General features: G+C 40.7%; 1 protein-coding gene across 3 annotated transcripts in view; it reads left to right on the top strand.

The window, feature by feature from the left end:
• Pde7a (phosphodiesterase 7A) overlaps positions 1–14,919 on the top strand; it is a 93,754-nt gene that overhangs the window by 52,150 nt on the left and 26,685 nt on the right. For 2 of the 3 annotated variants that reach the window (XM_021157520.3, XM_021157519.2), the window contains exons 2-3: positions 5,754–5,814; positions 9,224–9,307. In XM_021157520.3, coding sequence (XP_021013179.1) covers positions 5,754–5,814; positions 9,224–9,307 — 145 coding nt within the window. Of the gene's footprint in view, positions 1–1,294; positions 1,423–5,753; positions 5,815–9,223; positions 9,308–14,919 lie in introns of those variants that run through there. The other variant, XM_021157521.3, reaches the window with a different exon arrangement.

The following is a 14,919-nucleotide window of genomic DNA, read 5'->3' on the forward strand; positions in this document are numbered from 1 at the left end:
CCCCCGCCCTGCCCTTCTCTAAACCAAATAAGTCCCTTGTACTGAGGAATGAATGGATAACAAACATTACATTAATTACAATTTGAATTCTGTTCAGATATGTTAACTATAATCTGTAAGGTGGGTATATGCAGATGATCTTGTCTCCTTGCGTACTGAAGCCCACGGCACGGTCTGTTACCTCCTGAGTGTTTATTTCTGTCTGTCCAGCTGTCATCAGCTCTTTCTAGAGCCTCTGCAATGATATCCCAACTGCCTGACCAGCCCCTAACCCCTGGGAACTCTACTGGCTAAAGTGTAAACTCTTTAGCACAGGTTCCCAACAGTTCTGCATGGACTGGCCTGTGTTCCTCCTGCAGCCTCGTCTGACCCATCTCTGCACTAGAGTTATTCTGTTTTGTTTTGTTTCTTTTTCCGTTTCTAGCAATTTGGTATTTGTTTGCAGCCATTTGGTTAATATGAACTATAATTGTCTGAAGGGCAGGAGCCAGGTTTTTGGGATCACTATGATTTTTAGACATTCTTGTCATTAACATGGAGCCTGCTATGTAACTTAGAGTTTAATAAATATTTGCTAAATTCTTGATTGAGAGTTTCATGAGAGGCTCTTTATCAGAAGTAACTTGCTGGATGCTATGGGAGGTGGAGAGGTTGGATGAAGAGAGACTTTGTTTCTGGACAGCTCATTCGTTCACAGTCACAAGAACAAGACATGGACCCTAATATTACAGGAACTAGACTTTCTTAGGACTTGAGAACAAATATCTTTTATTTTGTGAAAATATATGACCTTGTCAGTAAACCTAAAATGAATTACCTATGAATTTAAATGGCACAGATCACATTTATAGTGCCACGGTTGTCATAAAGTAATCCCATATTGGAAGAAAACAAAAGTTTAAAGAAATTCAATACTTAGAGGTAAAGTGCAAAATGTTCAAATATTTTCGAGTGCGATGGTATTATGCTTGCAAAACTGGCCTCCATGAGCAGGATGAGGAAATGTTTAGCCTTGCCAAGCATTTTTGAAAATTGCTTTAAAATACTCTGTAGAACAAAGATTATAAGCATGTTTGGGCTAGCCTGAGACCTTTTGTGAGATTATTAGACCAGCTAGATTTCTCTTGTCTTCCAGTACTATTTCTCCTGCTTTGCACTAGTGGTGAGGTCGTGGCATTAAGCATGCGCTGGGCAGAAAGGCTAGCCAGGCAGTGCATTCCCAGAAGAGTCAGGTGATCACTGTCTGAAGGCAGCTGCTTGAGGTTCAAGGCAGTCAGTGTCCCCCTCTCTTCTGCCCTGGGACAGCTGTTATTCACCGGACTCCTTCAGGAGAGAGTATGTGCTGGACCTCTGGTTGATCCAATGGGAATCACATTGATCTGGTGTCTGGCTTTGGTTCTGATCAAGTGGATCACCTCTAAGGTAGAGTATCTTTGCTCTCAGCATTGTGACATTCATATTTGATTGGTGTGGAATATTTACTCTTTTTGTATTGATTTTGATCTTTCTGACTTCAAGGAGCTGTGGGATATAGGTTTTATTTTATTTTTCCTTTACCTCGTGTTATTGCTCTTACAGGCTTTTTATTCTTTAGAAGCAAAGCAGGTTCCCTTTAAAGAAGCTGACTTTGAAGATTTTATAGAATTAAACAAGCCAGACTTTTGAGTATTTGTGTCTTAGATATTTTCTTTTAGAGAAAAAGGGTGACATTTGTATGTGTAAAGTATAATTATTGAGGGTATTCTAAACAGTGCCAAGCTTTATAAAACAAAACCCATCCTGTTGTATGTCCCCTGTTTTTCTCGTGGACTATAGCTAAAATACATTCACAAAAATATACTTATAAGCTGTTGTTTTGAAGTTAAATTCAGTTGAGAAATTCTTGATAGTGTGTGAGCCTGAACCTGAAGCCAAAGACACTTAAGTTGACACTATTTGAAATTATTTTCTATACGTTCATAGAAATGGTTCTATCTTTCATTTACCATGCAGCTCCTTTTGTCTCTCTGTTAAGAAGGCATATAGTAGTTAAGACTTCTAACACTGCTGTTTGCTGAGCAACAGAAAGTGCCTGTAAAGTTAATGTTCTCCTTCAAGCAGCATTGTAAGCCTGCTGTCTAATTGTTCACAATTGAGTGTTTTAGGCAGTCAAAAGCTTGTCTTTTTAGTACATATTAAGAGGCATGTATTCTAAAAAAACTTGTTTTGCTATATATTTGGGAAAAAATAGTTTTGGAATTTTGGCCATGTTCCATCTGTTGCGTATGTGATATAATTTTCCAGTGTTGATTCCAGAAGTTTTACTTAGACCCCTGTAAATTCATTAAATTCATTAGCTGAGTTTACCAGTGTGCACAGTGGGGAATAAAGGTTACCTTACAGAGTTCTTGTGGGTTAAATGAGATTTTGTATGAAGACATCTAGAACATTATCTAGTGTTGCTTTTATCATGCCTGTCTTTAAAAGTTATGTGTTAACTAATATTGGGGACAATGTCTACCTTTTGTTACTTACCTGCAGTGAAGTCTTTATAGAAGAATGACTCAACCTGTTCCAGAGCGCACGGCCCTGAACAGCCATGGTTCTTTGGAGCCTAAGGTTTAACTTGTTTATGCTGTGGCCGCTGGTTGCTGATTAGCTTGGCCTCGCCCATGTTTTGACCTATACTAGTTTGCTTTACAAGCTGTTCCCAGGATGGCTAAATTAGAAGAGTCACGAGTAGGCGCCTTGGTTATTTCTATTCTCTAGAGAAATGTAATGGGAATGTGGACAGCAGCCCACAGGACATCAGGACTGATGTAGACACAGGATTTTGATAAAATTTGTTTCTCTAGTTTTACTAAAGATAAAATTCTACCAGTATGTGGCCTTAAAATTTTTGATCTTTTAAGAAACATTTGTTAAGCTTGTGTCTTGGTGTATAAAGCACATTTTTTTAAGTGACACTCTTAAGTGGAATAAAACTTGATTTTAATTCATAATGTAATTCACTTTTTAAAACTGAGTTACTTTAAATTAACTAGATTGCTTAGAGAACTTCATGATACTAAATGTAAGTTATAAGGAAGTTGATGTGGGATTTTGTATTCATTTGTGGGTTCAGATACTTATTTTAAAAGTTGATTCTTTGTTTAAAAAAATTTAATTTCGTTTGGATTTATTTGGTAGGTATCTTGGGATTCAGGCTAGTTCTTGGGCTATTTATATTAAGTACTTCAACAGAACAAATTGAGTATTTTATTAAGGAATTATCAAAATATACTAAATTCAGCTATATTAAATTTTACCTTTTTTGCCCAAATTTTAACAAATATTTGATGGTAGAGATGACATCTTTACCATCAGGTGATAGCAGTGGCTTTTGAGTCCAGAGTGACTAGCTCACTGTGAGACAGCAGCAGGTGTGCACACTTTGACTGGGGGCCAGGGATGCATTCCTTATGAATCAGTTCCTTGCTATTTGAGATCATACTTTCTTTGCAGATTTTTTAGATGATTTGCACTTCTTATTTACTTAGTGAATTATAATAACTATACATGCTATAAAGTTGAAAAGGCACAAAGTTCCACATTAAAAATCTTCATTCTGCCTCTTTCCTTTGATGTCCTTAGAGACAATGAGTATTGATAAAATTTAGTTTTGGTTGAAAGGTTTGTTCTACACTTCATGAACTTTTTAAAAGATTAAGTCATACAAAGTTTCAGCCTGTTTTTTCTTGGGTGACAAGTAAGCGTTAAGAATATACCTTGGGACTGGAGTAGCAAATGCTGTGCAAGCATTGAGGCCCTGAGTTCATTCAGTCCTCAGGCGTGTTGATGCCTGCTTGGAATTTCAGCTCTGAGGACTCGGGTAGATCCTTAGGGCTCCAGCCAGTCAGGCTAGCCTACTTGGTGAGTTAGTTCTAGGCCAAGTGCAAGACAGTTCACAAAACAAGATGAATGGTGCCTGAGGTGTAGGTCCTGGAGATTGACCCCCAGCCTACACACACACACACACACACACACACACACTGGGTTGCATACCAATTCATTGTAATTTCTTAAAGTAAACTTTTTTCATACTGATTTTTAGGTCAGTGTTCTTCCCTTCCTGGAGATTTGTAGATATATGTATGCTAAGTGCCTATAAATCTCAGCCAGGGTTGTGTGCGGCAGAAGCTCATTAATCTTATGAGTGGAACTTTGATCACATGGCTTCAGTGTGCTCATTTTTGCTGATGAGACTGTGAACCCTCCGTCTATCCTTCCCTTTCTTCCTTCCTTTCTTTTTTTGGTGTATGTATTAAATAGTATTGTCCCAGAAACCCCTGCTCAATTGTCTCCTCGGGTCTTTATGGTGTCATATCACTGTACAGATAAGTACATCGTGGCACTATGCTATAGCATGCCTACAGAGGTCAGAGAACACCTTAAAGGAATCAGTCCTCTCTTCCTACACTGTGAGTCTAGGGGATTGAACTCGGGCCATCAGTCTTGGCAGCAAGCTTTTACCTACTGAACCATTTCACCAGCTTCTCTATTTTTGGTGTGTCAGGTGCTGCTCTGAATGTTGGGATTTGGTCTGGGTCTGGAGTAGCCAGCAATGATTTAGGCATTTGCTGGTGCAGAACTTAGATACCAATCAGAGGATTAGTCAGTTTTATCATCCAGATTTTGAAGTGTATTCATGTGTATCAATTCTGGCAGTAACTGACCATTTATTCCTTAGTTCATACGTTTTATTTGCAACAAGTGCATTTGTTAACAAAATATTTATTTAGAGCTTATTAAGTAATGGGTCATATTTCAGAGGCCTCACCACTGTGGTCAATGAGACAGATAAAGTTCTAGCTCCTGTGGAACTCCTATTTTAATACAAAGCAAATAAGATAATACTAGCCAAGTGCAACAAGGAGACAGAGTGCCTCTGATTCCCAAGTGCTGGGATTAGAGGTGTATGTGGCCGGCCATGCCTGGCTGGTGTTTTGTGTTGTGTTGTATTGGGTTGGGTTTTTTTCTTACACAGTTAGTAAAATTGGTTGCTTTAAAGGCAGTAGCCTGGAGGCACTGCAGTAATGTTCAGGTGGCTAAGGCTTTATTTAGTAATCAGGATATGTCTAACAATGCTTCATTCTGGCCTAAGAGATGGGAGCAGTAACTGAAGGCAGACACTAGGCATGGTGGTAAAGTTAGGAGGTTACATCATGATGGTAAGGGGCGTGGTAGGACACAAGCATCCCATGAGAGGCTGTGGATCTGAGAGCATGGGTTTGGGACTCACTTCCCAGTACAGTGGGGACCACTGGAGGACTTGTGAGTGGGACCTGAAATAGTCCTCTAAGGCCTGGGGCTTGGGGAAGATGCACCTGAACCATCAACAGATTGGCCTTTCCCCTCTCCTTCCCTTTGAGTAACTCTTGTGATTGTTTTAGAAACCAACTTCTGTGGGGCTGGGGATACAGGTCAGTGGCCAAGTGCTTGCCTAGTGTGCCAAAGACTCTAGTTCCATCCTCAGCACCCCACTCCACAGAAGAGATCAGCTTGTGTGTCCATCTCAGACCTTTCACTCCTGTGTCCTTTTCTTAGGAGGTCTTAGCTAGGTTGTATCTGTTTGTCTCATAGCTAGAGATTTCTAGAGCAGATGCATTTTGTATATTCAACATTGTTTGGTGCAATATGCTGTAATTACATGTAATAATTCAAGCGTGTTCACTGAATTAAATTTTAGATCACATTTCATTATCATGTAATAAATATATGCCTTTTTTTTTCAGAGACGTGGAGCTATTTCCTATGACAGTTCTGATCAGACTGCGTTATATATTCGTATGCTAGGTAAGTACAACTTTATTTTTTTTATTAAATTTATTTTATGTATATGAGTACATAGATGGTTGTGAGCCTTCATGTGGTTGTTGGGAATTGAATTTAGGACCTCTGCTCACTCCAGTCAACTCTGCTCGCTCAGTCCTTACTCGCTCAGGCCCAAAGATTTATTTATTATTATAAATAAGTACACTCCTGCTGTCTTCAGACGCTCCAGGGTGTCAGATCTCATTATGGGTGGTTATGAACCACCATGTGGTTGCTAGGATTTGAACTCAGGACCTTCAGAAGAGCAGTCAGTGAGTGCTCTTACCTGCTGAGCCATCTCACCAGCCCCTAAGTAAAACTTTATACCAGTACCAGTTAGTCTTGTTGTTGTGTTATCTGAGATGAGATATCTTGCACTAGGTAACCTTTCATTACTTTTTGAAGCAGAAATTGAAGTTTAGCATCTGAAAACTAATACTGAGTGTGATGAATAAAGAGAGGTATTTTAGAGTTAGGACAATTTAAAAGTCTGGTTTAATAGGACAGTACTTTTAGAGGACAGCTTAGCTGTTTTAGAGAATTCTTTATGGAACATAGGTTAAATAGGTTTCTAACACTGCTAAAGGCCAACCAACTGCTAGTTAGCTGTGCATACCACCGTGTGTAAAATGAATTATTTTTAATATAAATGTAAGTAATAAAATTAATCCAGCAGCTGTATTCCTTTACCTTTGCTAGTCCCCAGTAATCACACAGAGAATCCAAGACTTATTTCAAGCTATACCTCAATAGCTGAGCAGTTAAATAACCTACCTTATTCTCCTCAGCTAATCTGGCTGCTCCCCAACCCCATCCCATGATGCTTGCATAGTATTGATCTGGCTCTTTGGTGGTTTTCTTGTAGTGTCTTCTTGGACCCTCTCCTCCTTGTGTTGCTCTGCATCTCCCTCACTCCACCCCCACACCGCAGTTGGCAGAAGTTTCTGCCCAACCGTTGTGTGATCAGCGTTTATTGACAAGGCAGAGAATAAACGGTTAAAATTGTTTACACAGACGACACAGGAGATTCTTGATATAAGCTTTACTGTGTCAGGCCAGATATGAGGGCAGAGAAATCAGCACTTGAATAGCACAGGGATAGCACAATGGCGAGTCCATGAATACAAGATCATGTTGTCCTCATTTTGTGCTGAGGTAGCTTACTGAGAGAACTTGATACTTATGCACCTTATACATTTCCTAATTCCACAAATCAGTACAACTAGCTATGTATGGATGGATATATGTATATATATGTTTTTCTTCTCCCTGACTTTGTTGGTATTATTTTTCATTCAAACACATCTCTTGCTCTTTACTTCATAGTATTAAACATGCAATTAGATCTCACTAGGCATATTTGCTCCTAACTTTTCTCTTTGTGGTTAGAATTCTTCCTTCAGCTCTGAGAACCTGAGCGAGTCCTTACAGTTATCTACCGCAGTTGCTTCCTGTGGTTCTGATTTTGTTCTTGTTCCTTCCTCGTTGGTGCACTCTATGTCTTGTGTGTTACCCACTTCCGTTCTGCTCTAGGACAGCAAGTGTTTGTTCTGCATTTCCTCTCCCCATGTCTTAAAACAAAGCTGCAGACATATTTACTGTGTTTCTGTGGGTGTGTTTTGGTGGGTATAGTATAGATACCTCACACTTTTAATAGGCCTGAGAAGATTTGTTTTCCACATCTTGCCATCTAAGTAGGTATAAATCCCAAAGTGCAGTAATTCTTGACTCTATATACTCTAGTTCATTGGCAAATCTTGTGTGGGGGTACCTTCAAAAACTAGCATCTCACCATCCTGATCACATTATAACCCAATACAAACCCTGGTTTTTGCCGTGCATCTTGCACTTGATCTTCATGAAATGTGGTTGATGGAACCCAGGTGAAGTGTTTTTTTAGTACATAATAAAGCCATCTTAACTCAGAGGACTCTGACGACTTTCAGCGTTAAAGAAACAGCCAGATCTGTCAGAGAAGATATCAAGGTCCAGTGTGATCCAGCCCTCATGCCTTTCTGACCCCCCACTCTTCCCAAATTCCCTTTCCTGGGACCCCTGCCATGCTGGCCTTTCACTTGTGTGTGAATACGCTAGGTGTGCTGCTGGATGGGTATTCATGCTTGCTCTTCCTAGTATTTGGACTTTCTCCTGATAGCCATTCAGCTCACCGTGTCACCCATTGCAAGTACCTGCTTAGTCACCTCTTCAGTGAGGCCTCCCCCGATAACACTGTCCCATCCCATCTCTCCATTCCCCATTCCTCTTAACTTACTCTATAGCTTCTAACCCTCCTCTGTAGAAAGGAGTTCTGTGTTTGCTGTATTTGTATTTGGGAAGATAAACTTTGTGCACTGGCATGTCCTGGGTCTAACGTGTTCAGCAAACCTTGATCACAATGAAGAATAACCATGTAAAAGAGGCCTTGGTAGATATAAATGGAGTCACAGTGCATGAAGCGAGTCTTCCTTAAGGACGTAGAGCAAGGAGATCCTTCAAGGAGGTCAGAGTTTCAGGAGGACAAGAAAGGGCGGGCTGGGAGACTCTGAGGATGAGGGATGCGACAGCTTTAACAGGAAAAGACTGCTTTTGGATCCCGTGGGTTTAAGGACTGGCTTGTCAGCTGAAGCAACACAGGCTTGGAAATGTGATTTAATCTACCAGAACCCAATTTCTGCATCCACAGAATGGATGCTAGAACTCTTCTTATTCATGTTTGATTTCAGAATTCAGAATTGCGTGTGATACAGAGTGCCTGGTAATTGAGTGCTAGATCATCATGTGGAATGTAAATCATGTGGGGCTATGTAAAAACAGTCTCAAACAGATAAAAACCAAAGTTTAAGAACTTGCTAAAAGCTTTGGTGAGTGCAGAGTGACTTTACTGCATTATACTGTGTTTCCTGTGTCTTGTTTGCTGGCACCCCAGGCAGAGCAGATGCTGGTAAATGCCTGCTTCTCACTGTGGCTTTTTCCTCTGGGAAACAGATTTCATTTCCCATTGACTTTTTATGGTTGCTGTTTTAGCCACATCAGAGTAATAAAATGATCTTTAGAATACAGATAATTATTAAGGAATATAATCTTTAGGCTTCTTAACCCAGCCTTACAACTCAATACTGAAATTTTATTACATCCTCCAAATAAGCCAGTTCTTAGCCATACCATTCATTTGTTTGCTTTTATCTTTTAACACAGAGTCAGGGGTTCCTTATGGCGTGGCACTCTCGTATATGTCACGTATATGTCGCTGTCCTGGCACTTCCCTTCCTCACTGGCTTCCCTGGGCTGGCCTGTACCCAAGGAGCAGGATCCCACATGGGCCTGCTAGTGCATGGGACCTCCTTACTAGTAACAGCTTCCTAACCTTACATTTACTCCTGATTCTGTCCAGGAGATGTCCGCGTGAGGAGCCGAGCAGGATTTGAAACAGAAAGAAGAGGGTCCCATCCGTACATTGACTTCCGTATTTTTCACTGTATGTATTTCATTCATATTTTCAAAATTAAATTTTTTAAAGTTTTCATGACTTAGATGCTATGGTCTTTCTAGCATTTAGTTTTCTCAGAAAGAAAAAAATACAAGGAAGGAAAAAATACTGTGTTATCTTTTGACATTTTTAAAACATTAGGTCATAAATTATGCTGTCTTTCTAGATAATGTTGATTAATAGAGATAAGTAGAAGAGAATAATTGGAACTTCGCTTTTGGCTCAAGGTCTCATGGAGGAGAGGCTAGCCTCCTACTCACTGTGTAGGCCAGGATGACCTTGGACTTTGGATCTTTCTACCTCTGTGTCCCTCCTGAGTACTGTATAACAGGTGTGGGCTCTATCCCTGGTCTTTGAGTCCTGGAGCCCAAAGTTAAGGCTACATGTGTTCCAGGCATGCACTTCTCCAGCGGAGCCACATTCCCAGCTGAATTAGGTTTTAGGTGTTTCTTTTAGTATCTTCCTTCATTACTTCAGACAACACCAGCATATTCAATGCAGGTAATATGATAATAGGTTTTCAGAAGTTGAATGAAGTGTCATCCTTTTGGTTTATTCTAAAATATTGATAGAATGAGTAATTTAAAAACAAACATTTCATGTGTGTCTAGATCATAGTGAAGAGAAAGGGAAAAACAAGTTTTAAGAATTTTAAACGCTGAATATATTAAATCTGGTTTGACACTCATTTTGCTTTTGGTAAGGTTTGGTAATGTACATTAACACTACAAACTGAGTCCAAACTTGACAAACTATAAGAGACATCCTAAACAATTCAGGATGTAAATGAGATGGGAAGGTAAGTCTGGCATTGTGCGTCACTTTCCCCTGTGGGTCATGTGCTGATTCTTAGGAAGGGAATGCAGAGGTGAGCAGAGAGCTGCCACCGCCACTCAACACTCAAGGAGCAGAAAGAGGGCTTTACACAGTGTGTGAGGGTGAGGGAGGGTGAGGCACTGCTGAGGAACATTCATGTTTGGGTGAAGCCCAAAACGCTTCCTAAGTTAGAAATGAATCCTCACTTTGAAATATCTCAGGCACTGGTTGTGTCCTGGTGGTTGCAGGCTATAAAGATCATCCCTGGAACAGGAGCTAGAGAAAGGGCAGTTGGGGCTTTCCAGTCTTGGCACAACCAGTAGGATTGTACAGGGACACTGGGGCTGTCTTGAAGGATCACTTCTTTCCACAGTAAAAAAATGACACAAAACTACTTGTCATAGATAAGCCATCTTTTAAAGTGCACATCAGGAAGGTTTTTTTTAAGCATTGAGCAGAGTAACATTTAAGGAAAAGCATGCTTAGGAAGTTCACAATACAACTGTGAAAACCAGCCAAAGAGGAAAGAGCAAAAACAGTGAGAGGAGAAACACTCACCTGCAAAAGGGCATCGCCCTTTGCCAGTGAGAAGACTTTTCTTTCTGTGTCTGCCCTCTCCAACTGGGGCTGCAGCTTTGTGGGGCCGCTTGCTTCCAAGGCAGCCTCACTGGCTTCTGAGCCCCCCATGCTAGGGCAGCTAGGCGGTTCTGAGGAGAGGCTGACAGGAGGAGCCATGAGGAGGAGGACCAGCTGAACAAAAACACCACATTTTCACTTGAAGGAGAAACTAGAAGACGGGATGATAGCGATGGAAAGAAAGTCGAAGCAGAAGAACCAGGACATACTTACACTTGTTCTTGAGGCCAGTGTGGTCTCGACTGCGTAGATATGAAAGAACAGTTACAATCATATCACACCGGAGTAAGACATCATCCCAAAGAGCTTGTCGGATTAAATCTGTATATTATTCTAGGAATGTACGGTAGCTTTAAGCTGAAGAAAACCAGTGTAACTTATTACATTAATAAGAATAGGGGAGAAAAGTTATGGTTAGTCAATTTAAAGAATAAACTGTAGAGATCTATAAGAAAAGGTTTCCCTCCTGACTGAGCAGTGTGGTGAGTTTCTGCAGAAAGCACCTTGCTGTAGGCGTTTCATTGACCGCAGTCTTGTTTGTTGGTGGTATTTGTTACAAGATCTTATTGCTGACTGGCATTCCAGTAAGAATGTGTGTGCTTCTTAAAGGTTGTTTTGTTTTGTTTTGCTTTGCTTTATAAAATTGCATTGTTTGTTTCCATTTTATGATCTGGAAGTTTAAGCAGCTTTAAAACTACCAGTCTTTTAAAGTTGTGGGGGATCTGCTATAAAATCCTCAGACTGTTGAAGACATCTGTCTCTGATACATTGGTTTAGGGTGGTTTTTTTACTCTCTCATATGCCCCTTGAATTTCAGTAAACTTAGTAAATGAGAGAATCTGGGAAATAAGACTGCTATAAAGGATGTTGGAAGTTTTAAGTAGGGGACAAATGGTAAATTTTGGTGGGGCAGAGTAGGTTTGAACCTTCAGGGATACCCAAACCTTTTAAAAGTCTGTGATATGTATTTTCTCTTACATTTTTAATTTAAAATATTATTACTTCTATAATGACATAAAATTAGCTTAATATTTTTTTAAATTCTGGATATTGGTTTGTTATATTCCTTACAGCTATAATTTTCTTATAAGGACAGCATTTAATTGTGACTTACAGGTTTAGAAGTTCAGTCCATTATCATCAAGGCGGGAGCATGGCAGCATCCAGGCAGGTACAAGAGGAGCTAAGAGTTCTTACATCTTGTTCTGAAGGCGAACAGAAAACTGACTTCCAGGTAGCTAGGACAAAGGTCTTAAAGCCCATACCCACCCACAGTGACACACTTCCTCCAACAAGGCCACATGTCCAAATAGTGCCGCTCCCTGGGCCAAGCATATTCAAACCAGCATAGTTGTTATTGCCCCTTCTTAAATTCAGCCCGTTACTAAGTCCTGTGTGTTTTGTATTCTTAAGTAGCAGTCATGTTTTTCTGACCTCTGCCATTGAACTGTCTGTAGTTCTGGTATTTTTCGTATTTCTCCTGTTAGGATTTCTGTCTCTTGCGTTCACTACTTAGCATCCAAGAGCAGGTCTTCTCAACGTGTGCAAGTAAGATACAGGAAAGCATCAGGAACAGGTTAGCAGAGCACACAGGCTGCGGCTAGTCTAGTCTGTAGTGGTGTACTCTGTACTGTACCTCCATCTGCTGAGTATGTTTCAGGTGCTGCTGTGATTTTTAACTTACAGATTATATATATTTTTTCTCTATTTTGAAGAAATAGTCTTTACAAAATTTTCCTAAAAATGAGGCATCCAGACACTATTGTGCTAATAAGCTTTTCTTCTTTGTGTAACTGATTATACACTCTGCTTGGGCTCACATACTGAACATTAATTTTCTAGTCAGCCAGTTTCAAACAGATAGCTACCAATTGGGGGAGCATTTATAGGCTCCGAAGTTTTTGAAGGTTTTTTTTATTGTTGTTTTTGTTTTCTTTTGTTTATCTGATGAAGAGACTTTGGGAGTGTAGTTTAGTGTTTAGCATTTGTTTACTATGTGTCAAAAAGTATATTTTGATGTAGCACAAAGGAACAGAAATAAACTCAAAGCAGTCTGGCAAGAAATTGTCCTATGGCAGAAAGGGTGTGCTGCTCCTGAGTCGGGGGAGCAGGCACACCGGGATGGGAGGCCACTTGGCTTTTCATTTTTGTTTTTTTTCAGAGTTTGAAAGAAAGACCTCAATGTTAATCTCTCCTACACCCAGGAGTTTTTGTCTTAGCTGACCTTTTCTAACAGTCCTTACTCTCCAAGGCCTATAAATAAACCTTCATTTGGTATCCACAGGCTTTTCCTTTGAAGAGCTTGAGCTGGGTATGGTGGCTTATGCCTGTGATCCCAGCTCTCCAGAATCAAGGCAAAGGATCACCAGTCTGAGGCCAGCTTGGGTTACTGAACTCAAAATAAATAAATCAATCCTACTAAAGGTGTAGGCTTGGGTATGAAAAAGAAGAAAATCAGTTAATGATATACACCTATAATCCTAGCAACTGGGAGGTAGAGGGTTCGGGGGTTCAAGGCCAGCTTCAGGTACATGCTGAACGAGGACACCCTGGGGTATATGAAACTTTGTCTCAGGCTCCCTCTATCTCCAGTAAAGGAAAGAAAAATCAGTTGAGCACAGAAACTTACTAACTATAATAAATTATCAGCCTTACTAAACAAACAGATTCCTGTAACTTAGGGAAGTTCAACAGATAATTAACTAAGATGGGGCTGGAGAGATGGCTCAGCTGTTAAGTGCACTGACTGCTCTTCTAGAGGTCCTGAGTTCAGTTCTCCAGCAACCACATGGCTCACAACCATCTGTAACGAGAACTGATGCCTTCTTCTGGTGTGTCTGAAGATAGCTACAATGTACTAATATACATAAAATAAATAAATCTTTAAAAATAACTAAGATGCAGGGATGAAAATTAAAGTTGTTTCAGACTCAGAGGACAATGCAGAAATGTGCATCAAGAACCCTGAACATCTTCTCCTGTCAGGAGTTCACCACCAGAACTAGAAATATATACAAGGGGATAATCGGGTATTAAATGTGTGAGTTCATGCAGAGAAATTTACATTTTCCTTGCTCGTGGTCATAATGTCTTTTTTTGTATTTTATGAACTTTTTCTTTTGCCTTGTCTTGTGGAGCTCAAAAGATATCTGTTCTGTATTTGCATAGTTTACAAGCTTTAAAAATGGCTTCTTTCATATAAGAGCACCACTGTGTATTAGTGAGAGAAGGAGCCAGTGAGTAAGTGCTGGGCCGTAGGGTGGCCTGGGGCTTGTGCTCTCTAGCACGGCCTGCTCCTCAGCACGCTCACTCTGTGGTGACAGCTTCTGCCGCTCTAGGTGTTTTCTGATTTTTGATTCCAAAATACCCAGAGAGATAAGGAAAAGGAAAGCCAGCTCCTTGCTGTTCCTTCCTTTCCATCAGTGAGCTGAAGCCTAAGTCCCAAGGAACCTATAGAGCTGGTGTGTTCCGTGCTCTACTGGCCATATAGAGTTCCTCTCTTAGTTGGAGATGATGATAGGAATTCCATGTCGATTTGTGTTTGTGTCTCAAGGAGATGTCTCAGTAAAGTGCTTGCCGTGTGAGTTTAGATCCTTAGCACCCCCTATGGAGCAAGGTATGGGAGGACAAGCCTCGGATCCCAGGACACAGGGAGTGGAGGCAGGAGGACCTGACCTTGCTGCTCAGCCAGTCGAGTAAATTGATGATCTCCACGTTCCACTAGAGACCTTAGCTCAAAGTGTGGGAGTGCTAGGGCTATGTTGTAATGGTACAGTGTACCTCACATATAAGAGGCCCCATGTGCAGTACCATCACTACCAAAAATAAAACAAGCAAAAAGAGTGGAGAGCTATTGAGGATGTCATTTGACATCCTCCTCTGGCCTACACGCACACACACACACACACATGCAGGCACACATCAACTAACCCTTTCTTTGCTTAAAATTCAGCCAGTTAGAACCCCTAAAATCTACTTTTCTAACTTCTAGCTTGGTTACATTTCCAGAGGGGTTCCGCAAACATTTGCCGTCTCTCCTGGCCATGTGCTCTTGGTACATCTGCCCTCATGGCATCTTGTCTTCCTCATGCTCTTCTGCTGGGTGAGCACGGCCTTGGTAAGGGTGGGATGACATGGTTGCTGCCTCG

This window comes from Mus caroli, unplaced genomic scaffold, assembly GCF_978045245.1.
Source record: "Mus caroli unplaced genomic scaffold, Mus_caroli_1 scaffold_3, whole genome shotgun sequence".
NCBI classification, from domain to species: Eukaryota; Metazoa; Chordata; class Mammalia; order Rodentia; family Muridae; genus Mus; species Mus caroli.